This window comes from Oryza brachyantha, chromosome 8, assembly GCF_000231095.2.
Source record: "Oryza brachyantha chromosome 8, ObraRS2, whole genome shotgun sequence".
Classification (NCBI taxonomy): Eukaryota; Viridiplantae; Streptophyta; class Magnoliopsida; order Poales; family Poaceae; genus Oryza; species Oryza brachyantha.
This window is the reverse complement of record NC_023170.2, coordinates 11,373,120-11,387,840: the sequence shown is the minus strand read 5'-3', so window position 1 is coordinate 11,387,840 and position 14,721 is coordinate 11,373,120. Positions and strand designations below refer to the sequence as shown.

The 14,721-nt window shown below is 41.3% G+C and overlaps 2 protein-coding genes across 2 annotated transcripts; both read right to left on the bottom strand.

Moving 5' to 3' along the window:
* Positions 1 to 523: 523 nt before the first annotated feature.
* On the bottom strand, positions 524 to 5,703 carry LOC102711556 (pentatricopeptide repeat-containing protein At5g12100, mitochondrial-like). The gene is given in 5 exon segments (XM_040526978.1): positions 524 to 1,014; positions 1,319 to 1,508; positions 1,670 to 1,793; positions 3,218 to 3,276; positions 3,361 to 5,703. A coding segment is annotated over 1 exon segment (2,037 nt). The 5' UTR covers positions 5,676 to 5,703; the 3' UTR covers positions 524 to 1,014; positions 1,319 to 1,508; positions 1,670 to 1,793; positions 3,218 to 3,276; positions 3,361 to 3,638.
* Positions 5,704 to 9,925: 4,222 nt separating this feature from the next.
* Positions 9,926 to 11,245, bottom strand: LOC102711286. Its single transcript, XM_015840101.2, has one exon. The coding sequence runs from the start codon at positions 11,243 to 11,245 to the stop codon at positions 10,283 to 10,285; it is 963 nt and encodes a 320-aa protein (XP_015695587.2). The 3' UTR covers positions 9,926 to 10,282.
* Between the last annotated feature and the right edge of the window lie 3,476 nt (positions 11,246 to 14,721).

Sequence of the window (14,721 nt, the reverse complement as noted above, 5' to 3'; positions counted from 1 at the left end):
TCATACCTCCACTCCTCCAGTTCAAGTAGCTCAAAGGTAACCACCATGAAATTGCAAGCATACTACAAGTTTTGATATTGTTCTTGACTCCAGTATCACAGCCATCCAAGCTGATATTTTGACTATTTGATTGAAACACTCCTGGAAATTTTGTTCTCACTTCACTCCATGCAACACTGAGTGAAACCCAAAATTCATTACAGTCAACGATCTCACATCCCTAGAAATTGAAAATGGAATGTACATTAGCAGTTTTTATTGTCAAGCCAATGTTTTCACATCTAGAAGTCATACTAAAGCAACTACTCTTACCTACTGGAATCAGATGGATTGGGTGCTCCAAGGGTTAGGACTTTGGTTTCTTTCTATCACGAGGTGATGCATGGCGCCATCAACAGATGGTACAACTCCAGCCAAACATGCAAAAACTACAGTTATGGTTAGGACTTAGGAGATATTCATTGGGAAGCAATAACAAATTCGGTAAGATCATAATCAACCGAAATGGATAAATGCCCCAGTTTTAGAGGTTTCCTCCTAAATTGGACTTCCATGGAAGATGAATCTAGTGATTGTGATTCATGCAAATAAAGAAAATCTACCATTAAATTACAATTGAATAGCTCAAGATGACTAATAGCAGCAAAATGTGAAAAAAAAATTAACTCTTTGAAGGACCTTTTTTAAGATAATGGAAGCTTTGCATTTATCTCGGTCAAGTACAATTAGTGGCCATTAATCCTAAGACTAGATCACCACCCATGCTCGGTAAAACACTCCCTAGCCACATGCTCCAATTGTTGGCACACAACAACTAAACCCCGCGCACCTCTTTGACAGAGTAACAGACATATTCCTGGGGGGAAGCTTGCTTTGATATTGGATTCATCACCCTTGATACTTTCTTCTCAGTATTATCAAGGAACAACCAGCCATTACAGAATTATAGATTTATAGTACTTGCCAACTTTTGTTCAATATATCACAAAGGCCGAGAGGGAGAAAGCATGTTTCCTGCACAAGAAAACATGAATGGAAGTTCTTATTACCCACTAATTACTCAGGAATTTCTGAAACCTTTTGTTAACAATATGCTCTAGATGATACTAATATTTAATCGTTATAGTAATATTCATCTACTATTTAATCATTAGTAATATCCATTGCAACGGCTGCTTCTCTTGATACTGTTTATTTTTAACACATGAGCCATCATGAACTATTATACTTCTGTAACGAACAGCTGCTTGTATTACTATTTGTGTCAACTGCCAGTAGGATGAATTGAAGAACTTTCATAGGAGGTATGCATACAAACCAGTTAATTTGCAGAGAGAATGCCCTTCCACTGAATAAGTTCAGAGAAGGCAGAGGGTGCAGGCAATGGATTTCCTCTGGGGTTATCGTGGAGCTTTTCTTAGCATCACGTTTCAGCAGACTCATTTGAGGAAGTGAGACTTTCTTGCTCTTTTGTATCTTCTCAAATGATGAAATAAAACGCAACTAACCTACAACAGATTTGATAGCAGAGCTTGTTTTGTTAGACCTATGTATTTCCATGTGAATAATTAAGATCAGAACAATCAAGACTCATGTGTAAGAATCTACTGGATAGTCCCTGATACTGTGGCTTGAGCCTTGCTATTAACATGTTTGCATTTTTTGTTACCTTGTAAGAGAATCATAGGCAAATCAGACGCTGTGAGATGGCTGTATAGACACCCCCAAACAAAAGAAAACTTCTTCATGTCCATAAATGGTGAGTTCCAGATGGTGAAGCCACTCTTGCCTCCCTGATTTCAGAAACAGAATAAGCAAAGCAGGAACAGTTTAATTGGCACGTACACCTAAATTTTAGGGAAGGTAAATTTAAGCTAGAGGCAAATAAACGGACATTTGTGTAGTACTGCAGTAAACAGAAGTATACAGTAGTTTTTCTTTGATGATAAGTATGGCAGTTTACTACATTCCTGATTAGCCATTTCAATGGTGATGCTTGGGTGTGGATGTGGCGCAGGGAGTACAAGGTAGTGGACTGGCGGCGCTGCCCTGCTTGAGTTATTCTGCTCAAAGCCGTGGTCTGGCGGCGCTGCCCTGCTTGAGTTATTCTGCTCAAAGCACCGCTCCAATTCTTTGTCACCTAAATCAATTTAACATAGTCAAGCTCAATCTGATACCGTGCTGAGCAGCTGCAGTGACTAGGCGACAGATCATCTTGCCTGCAGCAAGGAGGGGTATGGGGATGAGGCAGTAGTGGAGGAGATTGGGAGTACAGGGGGAAGATGTGCAACGGTGAGGACTAGGATGTGGGCTGAGGGCGCTGGTTGGGATGAGGATGGGGAGGCATGGCGAACAGGTAGCTGTGTTGGTGGTGGAAAGAGGGCAGGCAGCACTGGAGGCGTGGCGAGTAAGAGGCTGGTCGCTTATTTCTTCCACTTTTTTGCCCTTGTTCGCTTCACGTTCTGTTCTCGTAAGCCTTCGGATGGAAGGCTCCTGGAGACTCCTGACCTTTGGCAATTTTTTACTGAGGACCCCTCTAGATCCAACGGCAAATTTTGAATCATTTGTTGCATTTGATGGTATTATTATCAAATGACGTGGCACATTCTAGTGGAGGGAACGAAATTATCCTTTCACTACTTTAGATTTCTCTTCAGGCAAACAGAAAATATACTTTTCCCCCAAATTTGATGGACATGCAAAGATATGTCACATTTTGGCATATAATAACTGAGAACTTAATAATAAATAAAAAGAGTTTACACTTACATGTATAAAGCTTTGATAGAAAAAGTTTCCAAAAAAATGATTTGCTGATAGAAAAAAGGAATTAATTCTAGCGAATCACATAAACGAATACATAATGCAGCATAGGCCATGATAATATTAGCTGCATGGATAAAATGTTGTTAGCGGTCCTTTTGAAACCACAGGAAGGGATTCAAAGTACACACAACATGTTAATCTGAAATTAATCAACAGTACTGGATGTATGTTCAGTTTGAGAATAATCTCGCAGCAAAACTCGGATGAAGCACAATGCTAACAGGAAATTAATAAAAAAGTGAAGCTTGATGAATTCTAGTTTTAGTATAACTGATTCAGTAACATTGTCAAAGAGAGAGAGCATTCATAAACAGAGAAACTACAGGGGGGAAATCATTCATTTTCATTATCTTCACTAAACTGACCAGGAGGCTAAATAGTGATGTGTTACCTTCATGCACACATATATTCTCTTGATAGCAACCCACTCATGTCCACGTCTTCCGACCTCTGCATCATACCGTTTATGAAGGTAATTACACATGACTACTGAAAGCATTTCATCAAAAAGAAAATTATTCAATTATAACTTACGAGTACATGGCCCAATTTTCTATCTATTGGCATCCCTTATGCGTCTCATCAGCTTTCATGTTGCTTGGATGATTTAATCAACAATGTATCTGCTCTTCTAGCTCCATTGTGGATTTGTGGGACAAGAAATAGAATATGGCCTTCGATAATTCAGTCCTTCAATGGTTCACCAAGATAAGGCAAAACAAGTCAAACCAATCCCCTCTAACATTGATCATTATGATCAACAATGTCAAAAGTTTCATATCAGACTTGCTAAACAGCTATTCATCTCACAGTTATTTATGTATGTCATCAATGGCTATTCCTTTCTCTAACATTTCCTTCCTCAGAGCTTCTACATTGGTTTCGTTTCCATATTTTGAGTAGGCCTCAACCATGATATTGTATATTACATTACTAGGAACAAGATTCTTTTGCATCATTTGCTGGTACAGATCATCCATTTCATTTAGTCTCCCTGCACCACCTAATGCACTAATAAGTATATGGTATGTTCTCAGCGTAGGTTTGATGCGATACTTATGCATTTCTTGTTGAAGATACAAGGCTTTATCAATATTGCCTCTGTAACAGCATGCTGATATTAAAGTATTATAGCTGACAGCATCAGGTATCAAACTGTGATTACTTAAGCTGTTGATCATCTCCTCAGCTTCAGATATACGTAACTGCTTGCAAAGCCCTTTTATAAGCAAATTGTAGGTCACTATACTTGGAGATATTCCAATACTTCTCATCTTCTCAGCTAAAATAAAAGCCTGATCATTGGGACCATGCTCTATATAAGCATCTATGATAGCATTATACACGTGGGCATTCGGTAAGACATCTCTATGAAACATATCATCCAAGATAGCTAAAGCTTCTGGGATTTTTCCATTCTTACAAAAAGCATTGACAATTGAACCATATGAGACAACATTTGGCTTTAGCCCTTACTCTTGCATTTCAGAAAGAACAATGAAACATTTCTCGAGTTGCCCAGTCCTTCCATATGCATCAATCAGCATATTGAATGTTTCTGTAGTTGGGTTCACTCCATTGTCCTCCATCTCCATTAACAGATCTTGTCCTTTAGCAATTCTTTCAGACTTACACAAACCATTGATTAGTGCATTGTATGTAATATAATCTGGCATGATATGACATGACTTCATCTGCTGAAAGGTCAAGAAGGCCCCTTCAAGCTCTCCAATCTGGCAATATCCATTGATTAGTGTGTTATAGATCACCCTTGTTGGGACAAACCCTGCATTTACCAGCTCCCGAAGAACCTGTTCAGCAATGGAAACTTTGCCATCCTTGCATAGTCCATTCAACAAGATACTACAAGTGTAATCTCCAATCTTCACTCCATTCTTCACAGAATTTCCAAACAATGAAAGCATTGCCTTTGAATCTCCATTTCTCGAGAGGCCATCAAATAGGATACTATATGTAAAGCCATCAGGTATCATCTTTCGTGATGCCATTTCATCCAACAGGGCTGACGTCATTCCCATCCTCCCAGCACAGCACAGACCGGAGAGGAGCACATTGTATGTAATCAAGTTCGGCCTGAGGCCATGACACACCATCTGATCCCGTAGCCTGAAACCAGCCTCTAGATCACCGCCCTTGATGTACCCATCAATCATCGTATTGTAGGTGATATGATTCGGCAGCACGGCCCTCTCTGCCATTTCGTCAAACACCTTAACGGCACCGTCACCCTTCCCCGCCCTCCACATCCCCGCGATGACCACGTTGTACGAGAACGCGTTGGGCGGCGGCGCGCCGCCGCTGCCCATCCGCCGGAGCATCCCGACGGCCTCGTCGAGGTCGCCCGCCGTCACGCACGCCTGGACGGCCTTGTTCCACGCGAAGGTGTCCATGCGAGGCCCGGCGGAGGAGGCGGCGAGGATCCCAAACGCACGGCGCACGTCGGCATGGCGGCCGAGCGAGAGGAGGGACTCGAGGAGGAGGTTGCATGAGGAGAGCGACGGCAGCGGCGCGCGGGCGTCGTCGGCGGCGGCGGCGGCGAGGTCCGACAGCAGGCGGAGCGCGCCGTCGGGGAGGCGGAGCCGTGCGGAGGCGACGACGAGGGCGGAGGCGGCGTCGTGGAGGAAGGAGGACTCCGGCGGCGGCCCGCCGGCGAGGGCGCGGTAGAGGTCGGGCACGGAGGCGGCAGGCGGCTGCGCGGCGAGGAGGAGCGACTTCGCAAGGTCGACGGAGGCGTAGAAACGGCCGGCGGCGAGGAGGGAGGCGAGGTCGTGGAGGTGGGTGGCAGCTGCGGTGCAGAGGGAGCGGCGGCGGGGGAGGAGGCGAGACATTTGGGACCTGGGCAGTGGGCAGGGATGCCCGGCCTTCTTCCTCTGCTCCTCCCCAGCCCCCACCCCGTAATTTTATTACAAAACCTCGACACAAAATATTTTTAGCGTATAAATTTTTTGGCCACGCTATCAATATTTTTATGGCAAGAGAGCAATAACACGCAGAGTGTTTAACGTGATAGTGTTTACGTGGCAGTGCTGTTTTACCAAGCTACTAACATGGCCAGATGATTATACCGTGTGAAGATATTTTCTCTCGAGATTTATTAATAAAATTATTTTTAAAAAATGTTTAAAAAATAAAAAAATTCTCCCCACCCCCACGGTTTTGGAATTTTCAACACGTTTGATTATCTGTCTTCTGTAATTATTATTTGTTTTGTTAGATTTATTAATAAATATATTTTAATTTTAACTCATATTTTTGGATATTTGCACAAAACTTTTTAATTAGGCAAATGTATAAAAAGGATTTACCGTAACAAAACAAATATACCATAAATCATATTCAATTCTGGATTAAATTATTTTTGTGCTGTCGATGTTAGTGGTTTTTTCATAAACTTTGTTAAAGTCGGAAATGTTTGGCTTATAACAAGGTTAGAATATCCTCTAATCAAAACGGAGCAAGTATTTAGCTATAAGCCAAACTATGAAAAAAAATCCACTAGCATCTGCAACACAAAAACAATTTCATTAAATCCACAACTGAATGTTTTAAACTTATAAGCTATTTAACCTTTAAAACATCACTTCAAAGCAGCAATTCAAAGTGCTTAAAGTCCAGGATAGCGAGCCAAAGCAGCTATTGCATAACCCTCGTTTGATCTTCATTCAAATACGTACAAGAGTCGATATATCACCTCTAATGCATAAACTAAACTAATATAAATTTTGTTTATCTACCCTCTCATTAATCTTTGCACCTTTATAGCTTATGTAAAGAACCTTGCCTTTGGTATAAGGGAGAATTCATCTTTTCTTTTCTCACATCTCATATTCTTGTTTAAGGACGATACTTGTGGTAAACTATTTGTTGTATTATTTATTTGACATCATTAACTTTTAGGTTTATGCATGCTCATTCATCTTATTTAAATATTTTTAATATATAAAATTATAAGTCATACTTAAATTACCTTTAAAAATAAAACAAACCATAATAATAAATACTTAATAATTATTTTCTTGGTTTTTTATTTAACACCGTTGACTTTTAGACCTCTTGCACCTCCTGCTATGCCTCGTCACCCTCTAAATCAAACCCAACTCCCGGCCAACACCCCACACCCAGGGGCAAATCCAACATGGGGACGGCGGAGGCTCAAGCCCGCTATCCCCGTTAAAACCATTAGAGCCTCCATGAAGAACCTTAAAATTTTATGACAAAGATTAATAAAAAGGAGGGCTGAAACTCTATCTAAAATATTCAGACCCTCCTAATCTCGTTGGCTAGATCCGCCACTGTCCACACAGTCGTCGACCTCCCCGAGCTAAAGCCAAGCTTGGCCTCCGTGCCCTCTTCTCTTCGCTAGAGATGGCTGTGATGCCGCTTCTCTGCTCTGCGGAACCAGACCTTTCTCCAACGGGGCCCCGCTGATCCATCACCTAGATGAGCCTAGTTAAATTGGAAAAGAAAAAGTTAATAATAAAAATATATTTCCACTTATTAGTTCTACGCTTTCCTAGTTAGAAAATGTACTCTCCACCATAAGCCGAAACATGCTTTCCATAATAAGCCTTCAGCAACTGGGTCTCCTCCTTCAGATGACATGGTTCACACAATACGCAACTATTTCTCGGTAAAATAAAACGGAGAAAATAATTTAATTTATTATTTTTGTACTATAAAATATGGAGCCTTTAGAAAATCCGCCGAAGAACCCCAATAGCTATTCTTAAAGATAAAGCTACCCAACAAGGGCACAAAAAGCAGAATGTGGAACATCCGGCCAATACTAGAGAACGGTGTCAATGACTAAAACCTGATGGGAAATGTATGGGGGATCCAAACTATTGTCAAACCTCATCATGTAAACGATATCCCTATGAGAAATCCCCACTGCCAATGCCGGAGTGATCTAAGGCTGTCATTACTGTACAACCATATTGGTAGCTTACAAACCGGGTGAATTGTCATGGGCACAATCTGTTAATTAAATGGGCTAGGCCCAATTAAGTTTAATTAAAATTCCACTAGCCCACAATGAATGGTAAAGACAATAATACCACCTTCAAGAATTAAAGTAGAGAATCTCAACTTAAATAGAGAGGAAGAAGAGACTCTCTGTTGACTAGTTGAAACGGTAGGAAGACCGTCACACGCGCGCGCCGGCCGGCCGGTCCGGTCCGAGGCGTGGCGTCGACGTGTTCGGTCGCTGCGCCGGGGCGCGGATTCGGGTTTCTATATTCCTCCTTCTTCTTCCCGAGGCCAGAACAATTCCTCTCCATTCTTTTGCTCCTCTGGTTCTTCGCACAGGCATTCGGAACGAGCAGGCCTCCGAAACCCCTCTCGCCAAGAGTACCTGCACGGGCACAGGCATTCGGAACGAGCAGGCCTCCGAAACCCCTCTCGCTAAGAGTACCTGCACGGGTAGGCGGGTGCTAAGGTTTTTGGGGAGTGTGTTCGCACAACTGCTCGCTCTTCTTTCACGATGTCGGCCGACGGAGCCGTGCACGTTGACAGCGATGGCAGTGGCAATGGCAACGGTGGCGACGGCAGCAGCGGCAGCGGCAACAGGAACGACCACATCAACGGAGGCAGTACTGCCTCCAACACCAGCGGAGGGCCATTTTCAAGGTATAATGTGTTCCTTCTCTTTCTGTTTACTGCTTTTGAAGACCTGTTAGCAATGGGTTCATTGCTAAATGTTCACAATATGGATGCTTGTGCTTATCATATATTAAGCATGCTGCTAGATGTTCTGTTTATAATTTTTAGATTATTTCCTATAATTGTCATGCCTATTGTCTTATTATTTTGGATTAAAATATGCCGAAATGTGACCATATTTCTAACACAATCAACAAAACCATGTGCTCAAACCTAAATATTATTCAAGGTTTAGTTCGATTACAAATTAGCCAACCATGACTGCCTGTCATGAACTGACATAATAATGAATCATAAGTGAAACATTAGTTTTCCTATATATGACAATGATATTTCTAAGAGCATCTTCAAAAGCATGGTTATTTTTGGTTCTCTATTTGTCCATTTAGCCACTCACCATTTTATTTATCTATTCAAATTTGTGACTTACTCCAACAGCCTCTCCATCAATCATCTCTATTATTTGGAGGTCCTGTGCTAGAGCATTATGAGAAACGACTCTCAGTTCTTCGTGTAGACTGTACCGGAGCATTATGAGAAACGATTTAATCGGCGATAGTACTCCAGCGAGATTCTCACATGTGCTAGCATGTCCGATCGTAGACTGTGTTTCACGCCCGTCAACATATCTGTCAAGTTATCTGTCATAACCGGTGACCCTGTCACCAAACTAACATCTCCCACCTTGCTGCTCTCAAGTAAATTCTTTGCTATGTTCGTGGTACTTTCAATTTTAGACTACACATTTAGCGGTCCACAACATCGGACCATGCGGTCTTCCTTGGCGACAATCTTATTTCTTGGTCCTCCAAACATCAGAACACTCCCTGCCACAAAAGCAACTGTGGTTAATGTCAGTGTCGTTATCTCTCGACGAGTTCCATTCAACATCAACCCACACCAAGCATGTCAACATTGTTCTTCATTTTGTTCTAGAGAAAGTGGCCATTGGTGCAGTTCATGTTCTTCACCTCCCTACTACCTCCTCCTAGTATGCTGCCATTTTCACCAAAGGACTTCTGTCATCAATTTTCACTGAGACCGTGTTCGACTAAGAGTTATATATTTAGCACGAAAAATATAGTAATAGATTAACATAAAATTAATTAATTATTAGTTATAAAAAATTAAAAAATCGATTAATATAATTTTTATAGCAACTTTACTATAGAATTTTTTTGCAAAAAACACACCGTTTAGTAGTTCGGGAAACGTGCGGGCAGAAAACGAGGGAATCCGGGTTAGTAAGAGGAGAGAGAAGAACACCGGTTAAGAGCAAATACAATAGTAGACTATAAGCCAGCTATAAGTATATTTTAAGATAATAAGAAAGGAGAGAAAAGAGCAACGGGTTATAGATTTGTAGACAACTACAGCATGAACTCCAAGACACACGTGTGTATGACAGGTGGGACAGAATATTAATTATGTAATATATATAACTATTGCATGAATTGACTATTAAGTCAGAGATAGACAATTTATAACCAGCAGTTGCCTATACTATTTAACTTGCTCTAAGTTTCGCTCCAGTCAAACGTTACGCCTAGGTTGTCAATGCGGCCTGCGGGGGTGTTAAGAGTTTGCTGTTAATCTTGTTTTCTGCTCGCCGTGTCTCGTTCCTATTCTCCCAATTATGTTTCTATGAACAATCGGCCATGAGTAAATAATCCAAAATTGTCACCGTGCGTTTGTGGCGTTGATCAATCTACAAACAAATTCTCTACCTAAACAAGCAAAGCAACCGGAACGTCGAGCTGAAGCGACGCGGCGGCTACCGTGTCGGCTCCGGCTCCGGCGCCGGCGCTGCGCTGCCGCCGCGACGGCGCAGCGCGTTGGTGTAGTTGATGATGGAGTTGATCCGCTGCAGCTTCAGGTCCGCCCTGAACTGCTGGATGAAACGATCGGCCCGTGCGTTCACCTCCGCCTTCGCTTCCACCACCTCTTCTCGTGCCCGCCGCGGCTTGGCGCCCGTCACCTTGGCCGGCTCCCTCTTCTTCCCCGCCGCCGCCGCCGTCGCCGGATTGGGTGAGGACGTGGCTGCGGAACGCGGGGCGCGCGCCTGCTGCGCCAGCGCGTACGCCTCGTCCAAGCTTATGGAGTCCTCTGCTTCTGCGTCTTCCTCCTCTGGTTCCGCTTCCGCCTGTGCCTCCGCCGCCGCTGTTGCAGGCGCGCTCGGTGGTGCCATCGCCATGGACGTTGTCGTCTCCGGCAGACACTCTCTCACTGGCGCCGGCGGTTCCGGCTTGACCGGCGCCGCAGTCTGCACCGCCACCACACTGGTCGTCTGCGCGACCACCTCCTCTGCTTCTCGCGGGCAGTAGAAGCAATCCGTCCCGGACACCTCGCCGTGAAGCGGCGTGACGCCGTAGTCGCCGGAGAGGTACTGGAAGGGGAAGTTGGCGACGGACCGGAGCCTCTCCATCACAACAGTCGACGCGGTGCGCTCCAGCTGCTTCCGCCGCGCGGACGACGGCGTCCCCGTCGCCGTCGCCGCCGCGCCATGGCCCCCCAGCCACGACATGACGGCGATGGCGCCGACGATGACGTTCAAGAAGACGAACCACGCCGCCCCGGAGCTGAGCCACGACCACATCTCCACCGCAACCGATCCAATCCAAACACCTCTCTCTCCCTGTCCGGTGAAGGTGGTGATGATGAGATTGAGATGGGTGGCTAGCTCAGGTGAGCTGGGCCTGGGCACATGGTTATATAGGCAGGTGAGGTGAGCCACCATGGCCCTCGTGGTGCACAGCTTGTTGGTGCTGTCTGTCGAGTTGAGGTGAGAACGGCAGGAGAGGAAAGGCGGCAGGCAGGCAGGCAGCTGGGTGAGTGCGTTCCCGCGTTGGCGAGGCGCGCCGCCGCGTCCGTCCGCGGTCGGTTGGCATCGCGTGGCTCGTAGCGGCAAGTTGGTCACCGCTTTCCGTTCTTTTAATTATCAGGGTGGGGGGAAGGGAGAACTAGCTGCGGTGCCGGCTACCGTGCTGCAGCAAGATTCATTTTTTTCTTTTTAGAGAAGGTGCAGCAAGATTCATGTGCGCGTAGTGTACATGAACTGTGTCCAAAAAGGCTTTATTTTCTCCTTTTACTTATCGTGAAAGATAACTTAATGTTTAACAATAATTACTATTACTACGAAGTTTCTTAAAGTAAAAGATAAATATATTAGAATTTGAAAATTATAGAGCAAATGCACTGGCGTTTAAAAATGAATAATATTTAGCCTTTGCAGCTTCGGATAAGTATATGTGAAATACATTCAAAATGAAGTCTCTTCTGGCGGAGAGAGCAGATAATACTCAACCATGTTTTTTTAAGATTTAAGTTTTTTTTAAAAATATAAATATTGTTGGTACTGCATACATCACTACTTATTACATCCATGATTTTCTGTTCTAAATTATTTCCATTTTATCCCCCTATACTCTCCCACTCCAATCATTTTGTTATTTATTAATAGACACCATAGTATTCTCTTATTAATCTTAATTCCTGCTAAGAGCAAGTTTTATAATACAGCCCACTCATGGCCATAAGCTTATATTCTACCTAAAATATATACTTCCTCCATATTTTAATAATAGATGCCATAGACTTTTTTTACACGGTTGACAGTTTATTTTATTAAAAAAATACATAATTATGATTTTTATTATGATTGGATTTATAACTAAATATACTTTAGTATGACTTATGTTTTTGCATATTTGCATAATTTTTTAAATAAGGCAAAATTCCAAACATGTATAAAATATTAAAATATGGAGTAATATATTAACTGTAAGATTGACTCAATTATTTTTTCCCTCTCTTTCTCACACTTGTGTATTATTATTTTTTGTTCTATCTCTTTCTCACACTTGTATGTTTAATATATCTATTTTGCAACATTTGTAAATATACCTCTTGTATGAAAGTTAACGTCCTCATTTTCTATCTTGTCTGCTCTACATGAGTACATGTGCATATAATTAGCTTACAAACTACTCTTATATGTGCTCTAAATAATATAGAAATACTTGGATGAAGCCGTAGTTGCGTACAAGGCTTGAGTACGAGCGGTTTCAGCGGCTCAAATTTTTGTGCTGTCACCTGGTGTACAATACTGAACTGGATCAGACTTTTGAAGGACAAATGAACTTGATGAGGCCAACCGTGACAGGCAAAAAAACGACATGTCGGCATTGTTTACCTAGTTTAATTGTGATGGAGTGTTACTAGTTTTGACTCCTAGTTATGGAGGCTTTGATTGTTTAGAAAGTCTGATTACTTTCGTCGTTAAAGAAAACTTCATTTTTAGTATACACCATATATAAAACACAACACAATGTTACAAAAATTATGATATATTTTTCCTTTCGAAATTCCAATGCACGTGTTTCTTTTTTTGTTGAAATAAGAGTTGTGTTGCACTTTATTAAATTTTGATGTAATAATTACTTAAAAAATAATGTCTCTTTCGATAAGTAAGAAGAGCTAAACGAGAAACATTCGTAGAACGAACGTAGTAGGTATTATTGGATTTTTGTGATCAACAGATTGCGACGAATATATATTCCTGACATTTGCGGTCCCATCATTTTACTTTTGCTTATGCTGATAAGCCAAAAATTAAATTTTAATATTTAATTTAGAGAAGATTTTGAGGGAAAATTTTTATTATAGTTTATTTTTTAGTCTACTCTTTGATCGCTAAGAACACGTATCTAAATTTTATTTATAATTTTTTTCATTTACAAATATATTATTTAACTTTTTCTCTAAATAAGCCAAAAACAATCACATCGTGAATCATATTTGCCTAGCAGTAATTTGCAAGACGGAGTAGTTAATAGAACTCGAGTAAAACTGATCAGTTTAGAGGAACCGAGGGAATTAATAATTTCCCAGCTTTTGGTTGTTGCCGGCAGGGTTCAGGTTACCGCGTGCGATAACCATGATACCACACTAGCGATAAATCTACGGTAAACATACGAAATTTAAATAAAATTTAATGTAATATGAATTTATAATAAAATTAAATATTATTCAACCGCGAGTATCATAATTATTGTACCGTAAATACTGCTAGAAGCGATAAGAGCATGTAGAATAGTCTACAAATATATTTTAAGTAGATAAGACAGGAGAGAGAGGAACATCAAACTATATATATTTGTTGCCAGCTATACCACGGACTCTAATACGCAATATGTATATAACAGGTGAAACCATGTATTAATAGTATATTAATAGTATAGAATATATTTTATAAATAATTAGATATTAGATTGACTATAAATAATTTAAAGTTATTAGTCGCCTATACTATTGAACTTAATCAAACGGTACCACACGCAAAACCCTACTCCTCGATGAAATCATGAAACTATTTGTTTTTGCGTGGGTCAAACGATTCAACATCATGGAACCGTGTTAGAAAGTGGCGTTTAGCGTAGTAGTAAACTCCTGGAGTACCATCTTGTCAGCATCTACAAGCTACAGCTGCATGGATGACCATCCAGTGGCATCGGGCAAAGCACGCGGACAACTTCCCCCACAGGTAATTTAAAATAGTCAGACTTGTCGTTTTGGGTCATTCGTTTTAAAGAATTTATATTGAAAAATATAGAAATATTAAGTTCTGTAAATAGGAGTGTTTGTTTTAAATGAACGCACCCAAAGAAAAGATAATAACCTATAATTATTATGGTAAATATACCAGAGATAATGCGTTAATAACCTATAATTATTATGGTAAATATACCAGAGATAATGCGTTGTACGGAGTATATAGTCCTCCTAATCAGTGAGCAGGTGACGTAAACAAATTTAGAGGTGACTATCATCTCCACTGTAGCCCTTATTTGAAATAGCTGAAGCATGGATGATGGGAAATTTTCTATTTCTTTGTAGCAATTTAATGATATAAATGACAGAATTAACTATCACAACATTAAAAATCCACTTCATAAGGTGAGATAAAACATTTCTAAATATTATTTTTAGTCACATTTCAGTTAAATTTCTAAATATTATTTTAGTCACATTTCAGTAGGTTAGAAATCGTTTTCATAAAAAACTGAGAAAGAACAGCCAAGACAGCCTTGGTACTCCTATAACCCATGTTAATTAACCCGGCCGTGTCTCGTGAACATATATACTATTAAGAAAACTGGCATGTTAATCATGTAAGTTTGATGCTTTATGCTAAGCGTGTACCTTGATGCTAAA